At 54.0% G+C, this 12,971-nt stretch overlaps 3 protein-coding genes across 3 annotated transcripts; 2 read left to right on the forward strand and 1 right to left on the reverse strand.

Annotated features, from left to right (window-relative positions):
* Positions 1 to 2,378: 2,378 nt before the first annotated feature.
* On the reverse strand, positions 2,379 to 2,924 carry HD553DRAFT_341352 (uncharacterized protein; the record flags this gene model as incomplete). Its single annotated transcript, XM_046182624.1, has 1 exon — positions 2,379 to 2,924. The coding sequence occupies one exon, from the start codon at positions 2,922 to 2,924 to the stop codon at positions 2,379 to 2,381; it is 546 nt and encodes a 181-aa protein (XP_046037538.1).
* Positions 2,925 to 4,013: 1,089 nt separating this feature from the next.
* On the forward strand, positions 4,014 to 5,571 carry HD553DRAFT_341353 (uncharacterized protein; the record flags this gene model as incomplete). The annotated part of the gene is made up of 2 exons (XM_046182625.1): positions 4,014 to 4,148; positions 4,273 to 5,571. 2 exons carry the CDS (start codon positions 4,014 to 4,016, stop codon positions 5,569 to 5,571), a joined length of 1,434 nt encoding a protein of 477 aa, XP_046037539.1.
* Positions 5,572 to 9,417: 3,846 nt separating this feature from the next.
* Positions 9,418 to 11,604, forward strand: HD553DRAFT_323449 (glycosyl hydrolase family 61-domain-containing protein; the record flags this gene model as incomplete). The annotated part of the gene is made up of 11 exons (XM_046181389.1): positions 9,418 to 9,432; positions 9,502 to 9,679; positions 9,773 to 9,793; positions 9,866 to 10,009; positions 10,097 to 10,238; positions 10,314 to 10,328; positions 10,394 to 10,984; positions 11,061 to 11,152; positions 11,224 to 11,306; positions 11,380 to 11,424; positions 11,494 to 11,604. 11 exons carry the CDS (start codon positions 9,418 to 9,420, stop codon positions 11,602 to 11,604), a joined length of 1,437 nt encoding a protein of 478 aa, XP_046037540.1.
* Between the last annotated feature and the right edge of the window lie 1,367 nt (positions 11,605 to 12,971).

The following is a 12,971-nucleotide window of genomic DNA, read 5'->3' on the forward strand; positions in this document are numbered from 1 at the left end:
GAAGAAAAAGAAAAAGAATAGAAGAAAACAAACTCACAACCGTATCGAGGAGCCTCTCGATCTCGGTCGCGACCTCATCCCGAGTCCCCAAGGCCATCTTGTCGGCGCGCAACAAGACCAACCCCGCTCGAACTCGGGTCTCGGTATCCTCATCGTCGTCGAAGACGACAACCATCTCTCGGGGAACGGGGGCACAACCGAGCTTCTTCGGGGCGCACCAACCGCAGGACCTGGTGACGTTGCCGGCGGTGTGCGGCGGGTGGATGAGATGGCGGCAGAAAAAGAGACCCTTGACGCTGATCACGTCCCACCACGTGCCGTCCTCCGGGTTGTACGTCACAAAGTCGGCGGGAGTGACGCTCTTGAACTTGCCACCGTCGAAGCAACGTTGGCAACACCATTGCCAACCACCGGAGAATTGGGCCTGAAGATCAAAAATCAAATATCAAAGGAGGGTCAATCGGAGACCCTCTCGGAGACCCTATCGGAGACACGAAAACAAAAGAATATCAAAGGCTTACCAGCAACCCATTCACGCCATCCACATCCCCTCTCATCCAAGCGGAGATTACCTCCGGCGGGACGGTTCCTCGGAATCGTTCTTTCGCCTTCTGTAAGGCGTTGACCTCGTTGATCTCGAAGCCTTCCCAGTTGTTACCGCGTATGTAGCCATACACGGCGTCGTTTACCCAGTCCGTGGCGGCCTTGCGTTTGCGGGGTCTCGAGGGAGTAGGGGGAGCAGAGGGAGGCATCGTACGAAAGGAGGGAAGGAAAAGATACGGGAATAGTAAGCTATAGGTTTGCTAAAGGGGAGAGGATACGTACGTCGAAAAACATCAAGTCGACAAACCCCCTCGGGGGTCTTATACCTTTCACATTTCGAGAACAAGACAAAAGAGACCTAGGTAGCAGCTACTAGGACAAAGCAAGAAGTCGTTACTTCGAACACGACAAAGAGAATACAGCGACATCGGTTAGAAAGGACGTCGATACATACGACATCACCTTTGTTTACATCAACGAACAATACCGCGGACAGGACCATGTTGCAATGTCCGCGGGGAAGACAATAGAAGATAGACGCGCGACGCGTCATCGTCGTCGGCTAGGCGTTTCAGACGGGTCGACGACACCGATAGACAATAGGTTCTTCATTGCAGCACCCACGGGCGCCGAGCAGTGTTTCAGAAAGAACCAGTGTACCTGGGCGTACAAATCGAAGGTTCTAGACGATCTCTTCGGAGACAATAGGGCGGAGGCACGAGGAGAGACGCGGGGGTACAGACACTGGACGTTTCGAGGGAACAAAGAACTTCCAGATGAAACGTCTACTCTAGCCTCGGACTACTCGACTACTTTGGGCAATCTGGAATCTCGCCCTAAGGGGGGGATCCTATTATAGGCATCCGCGGTACGCATGTCGTACACACGCGGGATGTAGGTTTTCACCTCGTACGGAGGTCCGTTCGGAGACTCTCTCGGAGACTCTCTCGGAGACCTATTAGGAGATGTGTTCGAAGATGTCTAACTAGCACCTTGTAGTAGTTAGACATCCGTTATTACACTCATTACCCTACCCGTACCTTCTAGTCCCGTGTGTTACTATTCAGGTTTGCTGGCGAACCTTATAGGTGGTCTTGGAGTGGATCTCCTTGATCTTGTACATGGCCTTGGCCGGGTGATCAATCCCCTGGATCGAACGCTTGTTGACCCCAAGCGAAGGCCGGATGTAACCCAGAGCCTGGGCACATTTGAGGTCGTAGTCTTCAGCGGCCTCTGTCATCTTCTCGGTGATGTCCCCCTTTTCTGGCAAGACGGGTCTCTGCTTGACCGGCTCACCCTTGGCATCATACTTCACATAAGGAAGCAGGCGTTTGATGGCCAAGAGGTCTCGAATGGACTCCAGCCATTCGACATATCTGACCCCGGCTCGGGCAAGGACAATGACCTTGGGTCCTTTGGTGGTGATCTCGTCGTCGGACATGATGGTGAAGGACGGTGAGGTAATGAAGATGATCGGTTTACTAATGTCTAGGGAAGGGGTGGTCTTCCTGTTATCCGGTGTAGTAGAAGATGTCTATTTGACTGGTCTATCTCAAGTTCTAGGTCGATCTGTCGACGTGACTGATTAGAAGTTGACACGTAGAGAAGACGGGTCAACAGCTGGGCTCATAACCTGTTAGAACTCAAGATATTGCTTTATCAACGGCATGTACTATTGATCAATACAAAGGTACTGACCTGTTAGAACTCAAGATATTGCTTGAGATCTAACAGTCGAGATGATATATGATGATGATCTAGTTGTCCCGATGTTTTCATCACGAAGGCCCTGGCTCAATGATTTGCCCAGGGCCGGTTGATAGAGACACGCGCGCCTACTTTCTACAGAAGTAATCCCGTATGGTCTTTCGAGTTTCGCGAGGAGAAGGCCGGCCTTGTACTTGGTCGGGGTCCAGCGGGAGTCGGTCCGCCTCTTGAATTTCCGTTGTCGCCGTACCGATAGAGGTTGCGGGATGGGAACGGGTGGGGCTTTCGGATCCAACATGTATGGCGTGCTTCATCCTCTCGTCTACTTTGCTCTTGCGTTCGTGTCCAGTCCTGCTCTTCGCCCTCATTTGTAGACTCTCCCGATTGAGCCTCTCCAGGTCCACCTTTCCACTCAAGATCCCCTCCCCGACTTGAACCGCCTGCTCAAGCTGACCCGGTGTCATGTTCCTCACCGCGGGTGGCTCAATGACCTCCTTCCAAGGTCTTGCACAGATATGGTCGAGTATGATCCGGCCGAAACAGTGGTTCAGGTGGACGGGCCATCGAGGTTGAGCGTCCGACCTGCTCGTAGCCGCTCGGGGCAGGTCTTTATCGATGAGCGAGGTGTAACGGGCGAGAAGGGTCGAGCGGCGGGGGATCTTTTCGGCAGGCATGGGCGGGGGCAGGTCTATCGAGTGTGTCATGAGACGGAGGGGGGATAGAGTATTGTCGATATAGTAGTATCGTATAACAATAATATGTGTAGGTTGTCGACGTTCGAGATTGATAGCAAGACTCGACGGTTCCGCCGCTCCTCGACGCAAGGTCGCGCTCTGACCTCGAGTCTGACCTGAATCGAGGATGACCCCACGATCATATATCAACCTCTCCTCGTCTCCACGTCTTGCAACCTCACACTCACTGCAACACTTGGAAGCTCATCAAAGCTCAGACCTAGATCCTCTCTCAACGATAGAACCGGCCAACTCGGATGCTGCTCGTCGGAGAAGAGATGCGGCCTGTTGACGATGTCCTGGGTGACCTTGTCGACGTGCAATCGTCGAAACCGGCCGTCGATCATCGCTATCAAGGTCGATGACGAGGAGGCTCTACTATAGGTCAAGAAGGAAATCCTGTCCAGCATGATGAGATGGTCTAGACAGACTTTGGCGGTGACGGACTTGCCGTTTGTGGTAGTGGTGAGGAAACATTGAACCACCGAAAAGGCAACCCCGACATGGAACTCGTCTACGTCGACCTGCGATCGAAGCTAGCATACGATTAAAATGAAGCTAGGGACTCCCCGGCTCCCAGAACTAGTACAAACGACGTGTACACCTCGGGCTGGGGACGACGGGCGGGGAAAGAGTGGGGAGGGAGGTCGTTCGCGCAGGGATGATTCGATTTCTTGTTGGACGATCTGGACTGGGTGAAACGGTGCGACGTGCGGGGATGAACGGGCTCAGACTAAAGCAAGGATAGTGATGACTGTGAGCGAGGCTTGAAAACGTAGGTCTTTCACGACGTCATTGGTCAAGGTGTAGATCCGAGGGAGAGTCGGCTGATTTTGATGTTCTCGACCAGCCGACTATATAGGATGAGATACCCGGGGAGTGCTCGACTTCTTTCTCCTCTCTACTTTTCTCAAATCACTTTCGCCACCCATCACCCTCAAAGTATCGTACGTACATCCAGCTCGACTCGGACTTCACCCTGTCAACCTTGCCCCTTTCGCCAAACAATAACGACCACAACCACGTACCATGTCCTGCCCTCCTTGCGACCGACCGTCAGTCCGGATCACCGACAAGCTCGCCAAGCTCGAGCTGCACCACTGGATCTGGATCGTCGGAGGTGCGCTCTTGATCAGTTGTTTGATAGAGGCTGTTGGGCGTTACGTGAGTCGCCTGCTTCGTTCATCCGATCCGGTTCGGTTCGGTTCGGATCATCCTTCGGTCTCGTCGTCTTTTGGCTGTCTTCGAATCGGGACTGACGCTCGATTCTTCTTGCTTGTTCCCGTAGTTCCCTCAGATAGCACTCAAGGCAAAGGCCGTCGCCGACGATCCTAAACCCGCCGAGAACGAAAGGAACGTCTTGGTCCAGTTTGGACCTACCCGTCTGCCTACGTTTGGAGAGGACGATTGGTTTACCTATACCGAAATCAGGGTGGAGGCGTGGTTCATACGCACATTCGAAGTGGACCGAGGTCGGGAACATGCTCCTCTCGTTCAGCAGATTGACCGAGTTCAGTGCCCCGGGGATCATCAGCAATGTGACCTCTGTCAAGGACTCGTCGGGCTCGACAGCGACAGTCCGGTCGAGGTCGCTCATCTCGCCGACAGTGTGGTCGCTCCGAGTGACGCGGTTACCGTCAGTCCGGTCGTCTCGGATCCCGACGTCCTCCCCTCTATCGATTCCAACATCGAGGCAAAGACGCTTCAACCTGCCTCTGCCTCGAACGAGTCGCTCGTGAAGGAGGCGAGGAACGGCGAGGATGCAACCATGAATCGGACGAGGTATCCGGTTCGAGATCGGGACCTCAATAGGGTCGCGGTGGTCCCGAGGAAGCGAATCTCGGTCGATCTGGACCTGGACAGCGATGACGAGGCGCGGGAGGCAAGTGAAGAGAGATATGCCAAGCAGGCAAGGAGCATAAGGAGAAGGGGGTACCTCAACACGGTCGTTGAGACTTGGAGAAAGGGGATCAGTGAGCCGGACGAGCCTGCACCCAGTCCCATACCTCGTCCACCGACACCGAGACAGATGCAAGGGCTGTCGATCCATTTAATGCCCGACACTCTCGAAGGCTGGACTGCTCTCGTCGGATCGAAAAGGCCGGCCCCTGGTATCATCGATTTGGAATCGACGAGGTCGCCGGCTGCTCCCGTTCCTCCAGGATCTGCAACAGAATCGGCCGACGACAACTCGGCTGACGACAACCCGCCCTCTTCCGCCGTCGACGTCGAAAAAGCCGTGGCGCAGGCCATGTTCGAAATTGAGACCTTGGCGCCGATCACAACGACATGGGAGTGGAACAACAAAGTCCCGTTCATCCTTCAGTGTCGTCACGTATCGGCCCCTACTACGCCTCTCCCCGGGCGTCACCAAGACCGTCGTGTCTCGTTCAAGTCGCTGCTCGACTGGAGTCCGAAGGAGCGCGGTGACGAGGACGTGCTCATTCCGGCGCTCACCGCCAGCTCGTCCAGTCCGACCACCGGTTTGAGCACACCCTGCACGCGCATCGAATTCGGTGTCGAAGCCACAGCGATGATCGAGGCGTCGAGGAAGTTGGCCGAGTTTCAGAAGATGCGACCGATTTAAATCATAATGACCTGATACTAGTCGATAAATGTGATTCTCATCATGACATGATCGTTTACTTTATAATCGGTGATATAGTCTTTCCAGTCTTGGTACATATCGAATCCAAACACGCTTGCTGATCAGCGAAAGAGGGCAGACTGACCTTGCGTGTGTGAGGTCAAAGAGCGGCGCGGACGGGCCGACGAGGATGTCTTTCTGTTTTGTTATGCTTGGCCGAACGAGCACGATTTACAGTCGGGCGATTACAAGCACTGGATCCCATCCGGCATCGGTGAACATTGGGGCGTTTTTGTTCTTCTCCAAATAGAAGGTTTTCAGCTGCCGGAGGTAGTTTGCCAGATCGCCTAGCAACTCGTTTCATTTAGCAGTCCAAACCTCCGCATCGTCGATCCGGGCGCCTCTTTCAGCTTGGCCCGGCAGGATTTGAAATTCCTTGGCGTCGCCCAAATACTCGTCGCGCGCGAAAGTCCCCGGGCGCGCTATGGAGAGACACCCATTTCTAGACCATTATGACGTGAAATATAGGTCGCATTTTCCCCATACACACCGGAGGGGACTCAAATTGTTGAATCAAGGTCTTGTACATTATGTACACCACATCTGATTTTCAAAACCAAGATACCTCACCCCTAGCCTTCTGAACCACCTCCACTCTGATGGGCATATCATCAATGGGCTTGTTGATGTATTCTTGATCTATATCCGCTGAGCAGGCATTCACCTGCTTCCAAAGCATATGATACACTTAATGAGAGTCTCATAGAGGTGGTAGCAAATGCTCATGGCAAGAAGTGGGATCTGGTGCGACTGAGTGTCGTCATATGTGGGCCAGGCGACTACTTCTCTCGAATGACATGTTGTGGCTTACCAATGATCTGAAATGTCCATGACAACGACTCCTTGCATGATGCTACGATGTATATGCGATCCAGATATCGTGCCAAGACGTCAACCTCCTGGCCTTCCAGACGACCCGTCTCATCCGGGAAAGCGTCTTCGAGAGCTTGAATCTTATCACGGTTCGAGGACGCATCAAACTGTGACAGCCACAAGACCAAATCTCTAGGCCGCGTGCGTGCGAGCGTCAACACTTCTGATCTGTTGGATGGTAGACCTTTCATATCCAACATTTCTGATCTGATGGATGATTGGCTAGTTGTGTCCTTGTCCTCATCATTCTCTGCAGAATTATAGACAACGCCCGGAGGACATGCGACGATTTAGCATTCCGCCAAGCTGACTTATACAGCCAGACAAGAGCACATACCATTGAAGTCACTCAGATCGACGCGCTTGTCAATCTTCTTCGAATCCCTGGATGGACCGCTCGTATCGGCAGACGCTGCGGTGTTGCTTCCAATAGCCTCGTCCCCGTCAGATTGGGGTGCCACCGACGAATCCTGGTTCTGTCCTTCAGCCTTGTTCTCTCCTTCAGCCCTGTTCTCTCCTCCAGCCCGGTTCTCTCCTGCAGCCTCGTTCTTCGCTCCGGGCCCGAATGCCCATGGGTAGTTCTCTACCAGATACTGAAGTTCCTCCACCAAGGTCGCGCATCTCTCCTTCATCTTCTCGCAAGATTTACGATGCGGCTCAGAGAGACTCGGGGAGACACCGGGCGAGATGTCGATCTGTCTTCCCAGCCGTTCCGCTCGAAGGGCCGCGGCCATGGCCTGTTTAGGCCGACCAGCCAAGAGATAGGCTTCACAGAGAATGACGGTGAGATCGGCATCCCAATAGAGTGGGAAACCATGTTGTTGACGGGCTACGTAACGCCGGATTTCATCCACAGTGCCCTCGGGATCGATAACGTAGCGGTCCGAAAAGTGAGCGTGTATACGGTTCTTGAAGTCGATGTACGGATTCCTGAAGAATTGGTCCTCCTGTCCGGAGCCAAAGTCTGCAACGCTTGGCTGTTCCATCGCACCTAGAACCTAAATCTTAATGCTGCATTCGGATCGCGTCAGTCGTCGGGACGAGGTGGAAGGGGCGAGGTAGCGACTCACGAGCTCGCAGGCTGAGGCGTATAGAATGGTAATCCCAGGTAGATCGACCGAAGCTCGAGCAGTGATAGGAATCTGATGGCAGCGAGCGGTTCTCGGAGATTGCTTCGATTACGACTGGATCATGCCGTTCCATTGCCAGCTCATAACAGCAAGCCGATCGGATGGACAGTCGATGGAACGAAATCGTTCAGGGGCAGCTTACAGGATACTGGACCAGCTTAATATCCGCCTGTAGGCAAAGCCACATCAGTCGCGAAGCCCTTTATATACCATGGAACGTAAGCAGACAGGATCTTCACTCACGTGAACGTCGCTACACGACTCGATATGTCCCGATGGTATCCTTGGCGGATAGGCGACTTGCAGGACTGACCTTTATCGTATGAGATAGGTAATAAAAGTTAGCAGATAGCAGATAGTAGATAGGATAACAAACGAAGAGTGCAGGAATGCTCGAAGCCGACACGCGACGCACAGCTTGATGACGCGAGTCGGTCGCGATATGTCGATCAGCGATCAGTGATGATGGCGAAGACGGCGACGAGGACAGCGACAACGAGTGAATTCCGCCTGTCCTCTCCCAGGTTCGATACGATGAGATCGCGATGACAGAATTCGGTGCCTATACTGTAGATTTGGCGAAAAAAGAGCTCGAACGTGACAATCTGCACGTATGAATCCGTTCACGTGAACACCTGAACTTTTTCGAAGCACGACGAGAAGGTACAGTAGTAGTAGGAGCTAGAAGCGCGTCGCTGGATCGCTGGGTCGATGCACTTGGCTGCCAAAACTCAGCCCGCGTCAAACGTAGGTAGTTGTACGATTGCTCATCCGGGCTCTAGGTCATACTCTCTGAGCTTGGATTTCTGTAGCTGTGTAGACCGTTTCAGCCGGGCAGAATCGGCAACACGCAGCATGGACCATTGCGACCAGTCGACCATGGCAATAACACACTCACCGACTGGTTGACCGACACGACCAAGTCACGACCAGGTGCGACCTCTCGTTGCTGGAACTCCATGCCCCTACCTATCGCCCGTCGTCGCCAAGCCAATCGCCACGTCGGTTTCACATGAGCATCGGTCAAACCTTGTCTTGGTGATGGGTGCATTCCTTTCGGCGACCACACAATTCCGTTGGACCCGTTGAAAGGAGACGAAGCGTGTTGAAGTCCGCAGTCAATGGAAGGTTTGATGATGGATGATCCGTCGCTGAAACACGAGCCAAGAGGTATCGCCGTGGGGGGGGGAGGGAATGGAAGGGCCAAGGCGGAAGTCGTCGTGCCCACGCGCGCGTCGGGTGTTTCGGCGAAACTCCCGTCCTCGCGTTTCATCGAACGTTCCATCGCGCGCCGCATCACACGCGCAGCATCGACGACGACGTGTCGTCGATGAGTCTGCGTTTCATCGACCGGTTACAGACAACGCAATGAGACTGCAACGACCGGGTGTGAGAGTCCTTTGGCGACGACCGATCCGATCCAAGCGAAGTCCCCCCGTTGTTTGTTTGTTCTTGCTGACGACAACGCATCGGATCGAATCGACTGCGCTGGTTTCGCCACGCATCGCTCCCCTTTTGCCAGCGATGAGGAAACGTATATATACCGCGACCCCCTGGTCCGATTCCCCTCAACTTTATTTCGTCTTCCCTTCCTCCTCTTCATCCAAAATCCTCTCTCAACTCTCAGTGATTGACTCACTCGACTCCCGACTCCGACTCTCAACACCTCGCCTCGACTCGACGATCAACACCTTCTTTACGAAACAACATTTCAATTTCGCGCCAGCCGCTTTACGAATACTCGTAGTACTTTCTTCACAACAAACGACTTAGATCTTTCAAGATGGCTATCGCTCAAGTGAGTTGCTCCAATGGATGTTCGCTTTCGATTCGCCGCTCACACCTGACCTCGCACCTTGACCTCCAGTTCAAGATCGCTTCCCTTCTTTCCGCCGTTGCGCTCGCGCTTCCTCTCGTCGCCGCTCACGGACACACCGACAAGTGGACTTTCGGTGGAGTCGAGCACCCGGGTTGGAACCCTTCGAACGCCCAGGCGTACAACAACGGGATCACCGCCCAACGACCCTCGAAAAACTCTGACCAGGGTGAGTTCGGTGTTTCCGAATTGAAAGAATAAAAAGGAGGAACTAGATCCGCTGAACCGAGACCGATTTTACATCGATGCTTCGTTCACATAGGTTACACCGACTACACTTCAGGTACATCTGAACCCTAAATATGGCCTAGTAAATCGCTAACGATCCGTTTACACGCGAAATTTCGCTGTACAGGAATCGTCGCCTGTGGAGGTCCTGATGCCGGCAGCGGTCTCGAGACATGGGATCTCAATGCCGGAGACGAGATATCCGTCAGCTGGGATACTTGGCCCGAGTCTCACAAAGGGCCGGTAACTGAGTACATGGCTTACTGCGGAGGTAAGAAAATGTTCTCAGGAAAAAAAAATCAAAAAAATCTTAGGGATTGACGGACTTTGACGTGTTACCATGACAACCTGATGGCAGCGAGCTGCGACGGAGTTGCAGCTGACAGTCTCGAGTGGTTCAAGATTCAAGAAGATGGATTCAGCGGTGGAGTCTGGGCGAGCGAGACGATCGCGAAGACCAAGAAGTGGAACTTCAAGATCCCTGCTGAACTCGCTCCCGGGTAAGTCTGGTCTGGGCCCGGTGATAGGGTCGACATAACGCTGACGCCTTGGTGCGCTCCTTGGACTTGTTATAGAGCCGTCTTGGTTCGGTGAGTGACGATTGGCATCGTCTCTATAAAAACATGACTGATTTCCTCTCGTAATCCCCCGGTAGTCACGACATCCTCGCCATGCACACCCAGGGCGGTCCCCAAGTCTACCCTTACTGCTTCCAAGCCAACTTGAAGTCTTCCGGTACCGTCAAGCCGGCCGACACTGTCACCTTCCCCGCTGCGTACACGATGAACACCGACTTCTTGCAACACAGCATCTACAACGGAGACAACGCCGCCTTTGTCGCTCCTGGACCTCCCGTCTACAACGCTGGTTCTGCCCCGGCCCCGGCCCCGGCTCCTTCGTCTTCCGAGGCCGTCCCGGTTCCTTCGTCGTCGTCGGCCGCTGAACCCGTTCCTTCGTCGACCTCTGCCGCCGAGCCTGCGCCTACCACTGTCGAGCCCGAGTACCCCACCGAGCCTACCACTTCGACTGTCGACGAGGCTTCCACCGCCACTTCCGGTCCTGCTCCTACCGTTTCGGACTTCACCCCAGTTGAGCCTTCTGCCACTGCTGAACCCGAATACCCTGCGCCCGTCCCGACCTCCAGCACCTCGGAGACCGCCCCCGTCGAGACCTCTGCTGCTCCTGAGCCCGAGTACCCCGCTCCCTCCGCTTCGGCTCCCGTTGTCACTGCCCCTGCTGAGACCAGGTGAGCCGCTGTTCAAGCAATATTCTGAAACGTCTCGGGTACTGACTCAAAACTTCCATCTTCTTCGCTTGCTCAGCGCTGCCGCCCCTGCCCCTACCGGAGGAGCGGGTGGGGCCAACTTGCAAACCGCCACCGGAACCATCGGAGGAGCCGCTCCTGGAGTCTACGGTGAGGCGCTCAGACGTTGTCTATTTTGCCTTCCGACTTTGCCTGACTTGGTTCTGTTTGGCGCTTTTCAGCATCCGGCGAGAAGTACAAGACTGGAAGCAACACCTTCAACTTCTTGCCTGACGCTCTCTACAGGAGCTGTGACGAGCAGCGAGTGAGTCGAGGGCAATCTTTTGCACGAGAGCGATGGTTCGAGTGGTATATTGACCCGGTTTCATATTCGATAGAACGCTTGTTACGACTTTGCCAACTCTCAGTACGGCCAGACCGGCGTAAGTCCCGCCATTGCGCAACTTCGAGGTCGAATTCATGCTGACCTTACCTCGCCGCTCTCAAAACAGACTATTCAAGGCCAGTGCGAGACCCAGGCTTCGTCCTGCAAGTCGAGCATCTCTTGGTCCAAGAGGTCCGTCGCCGCTCGATGGGCCAAGAGGGGTGCTTCGATCTACTAGATCCAAGTCTACCGCTCGAGCGATTCTTCGAGGGTGGACTCGGGATAACGACTACTACGACATGAGTTTTGCGACCGCGCTCTCTTTTTTCTTTCTTTCGACGGTCACGAGGTGTCTTCTTTCCCCCCCCCCTGCTCGTTATACATAGAGGATGTATCTTTTAGATAGTCTAGAGTGTTCGGACGATGTTGATCATCACCCGGTACCGAGATTGTCAGCTTTATTCATCAAATGCATCTTCCCTTCTCATCCTTCCCGCCTTTGTCGTGCATCCTCTCCTACCCGCAACCCGGACCGTCTCGCTGTCATCTGATGATCTGACATTCCCGCGGATGAAGAAGAAGATTTCGGGATGACTCCATGGGATCTCGGAGAAGAAAAAAGGTTTCACGTCCGCAGATCTACAGTCAGCACTCGGAGGGTTCTGGAATCCCCTGACGACTCCAGAGGTGGAGCGGTGCCGGTGGAGCGAGACCGATCATACAATACGTAGATGTCATCCATTCGAGGAATTCCTCTCTCGGCGCTGACATGCACCGAGCGCACCGACGAGGTCCCGTAAATATCAGAGTCATCTTGCGATAAGTAGTAAGTTACGCGCGCGGTACGGGCCTCGTCCTCAGGGCAGATTACGCGGCTCAGGGCCCAGTCTAGCTCTCGCAATTCGTTCGTCCGACCCGAAATGACTTATGAAGAGTCTGAATCACGAAGGATATAGTACGAGAAGGGGTGGCGATTGCTTATGAGAGACGGACGAAGGATCGGGAGTTTCATCGTACATCGAGCGATCTGTTTCGATCTCCTTCCTTGCTTTCGATGGAAAGCCATCGATTGATCGCTGTGAACCGTTGTGAACGGGAGCGAGTGAGGCGATCTGCCTCGGCGATTGACGATTGCGGCCATCGGTCCGGGTTCATGAAAGCCAAAACTCTCGACCGGAACCGGTAGAATCCCACTCGCGCCCGGGATCTCCGATCGCTTTCTCACGCAGTCTTGTGTATCCTTGAAAACCGCCGAACAACGGATCTACATCCGTGATCGTTTTTGGTTGAGTGATATTCTCGTCCAAAGCAGGGCCTGGTATTGTTACCGAATCCTTAAATCCCTGGTCGAGAGACTTCTGCCGAAGGGCAAGGTGTTGTACAACCAAAATGGGCTTTGTATTTCTGGTTTCCTCGGCAGGCGTGATGTGATGTGCAGGAACCGGAGGAGGTCTCTTTGCGAAATACCAGCGAGAGAGGTACATGTCGTTGGGTACGACCAGGTCGTTAATGAACCGGAAAGAGCAATCGAAACGCACAGCACAGCCTCTTCATCCAGGCAAAGAGGGTTGTCGGAAGAAAGGTAGATCCGATGTAGACGTCGCG

The sequence above is a fragment of the Filobasidium floriforme genome (genome assembly GCF_021052385.1).
Source record: "Filobasidium floriforme strain CBS 6241 chromosome Unknown HD553scaffold_8, whole genome shotgun sequence".
NCBI classification, from domain to species: Eukaryota; Fungi; Basidiomycota; class Tremellomycetes; order Filobasidiales; family Filobasidiaceae; genus Filobasidium; species Filobasidium floriforme.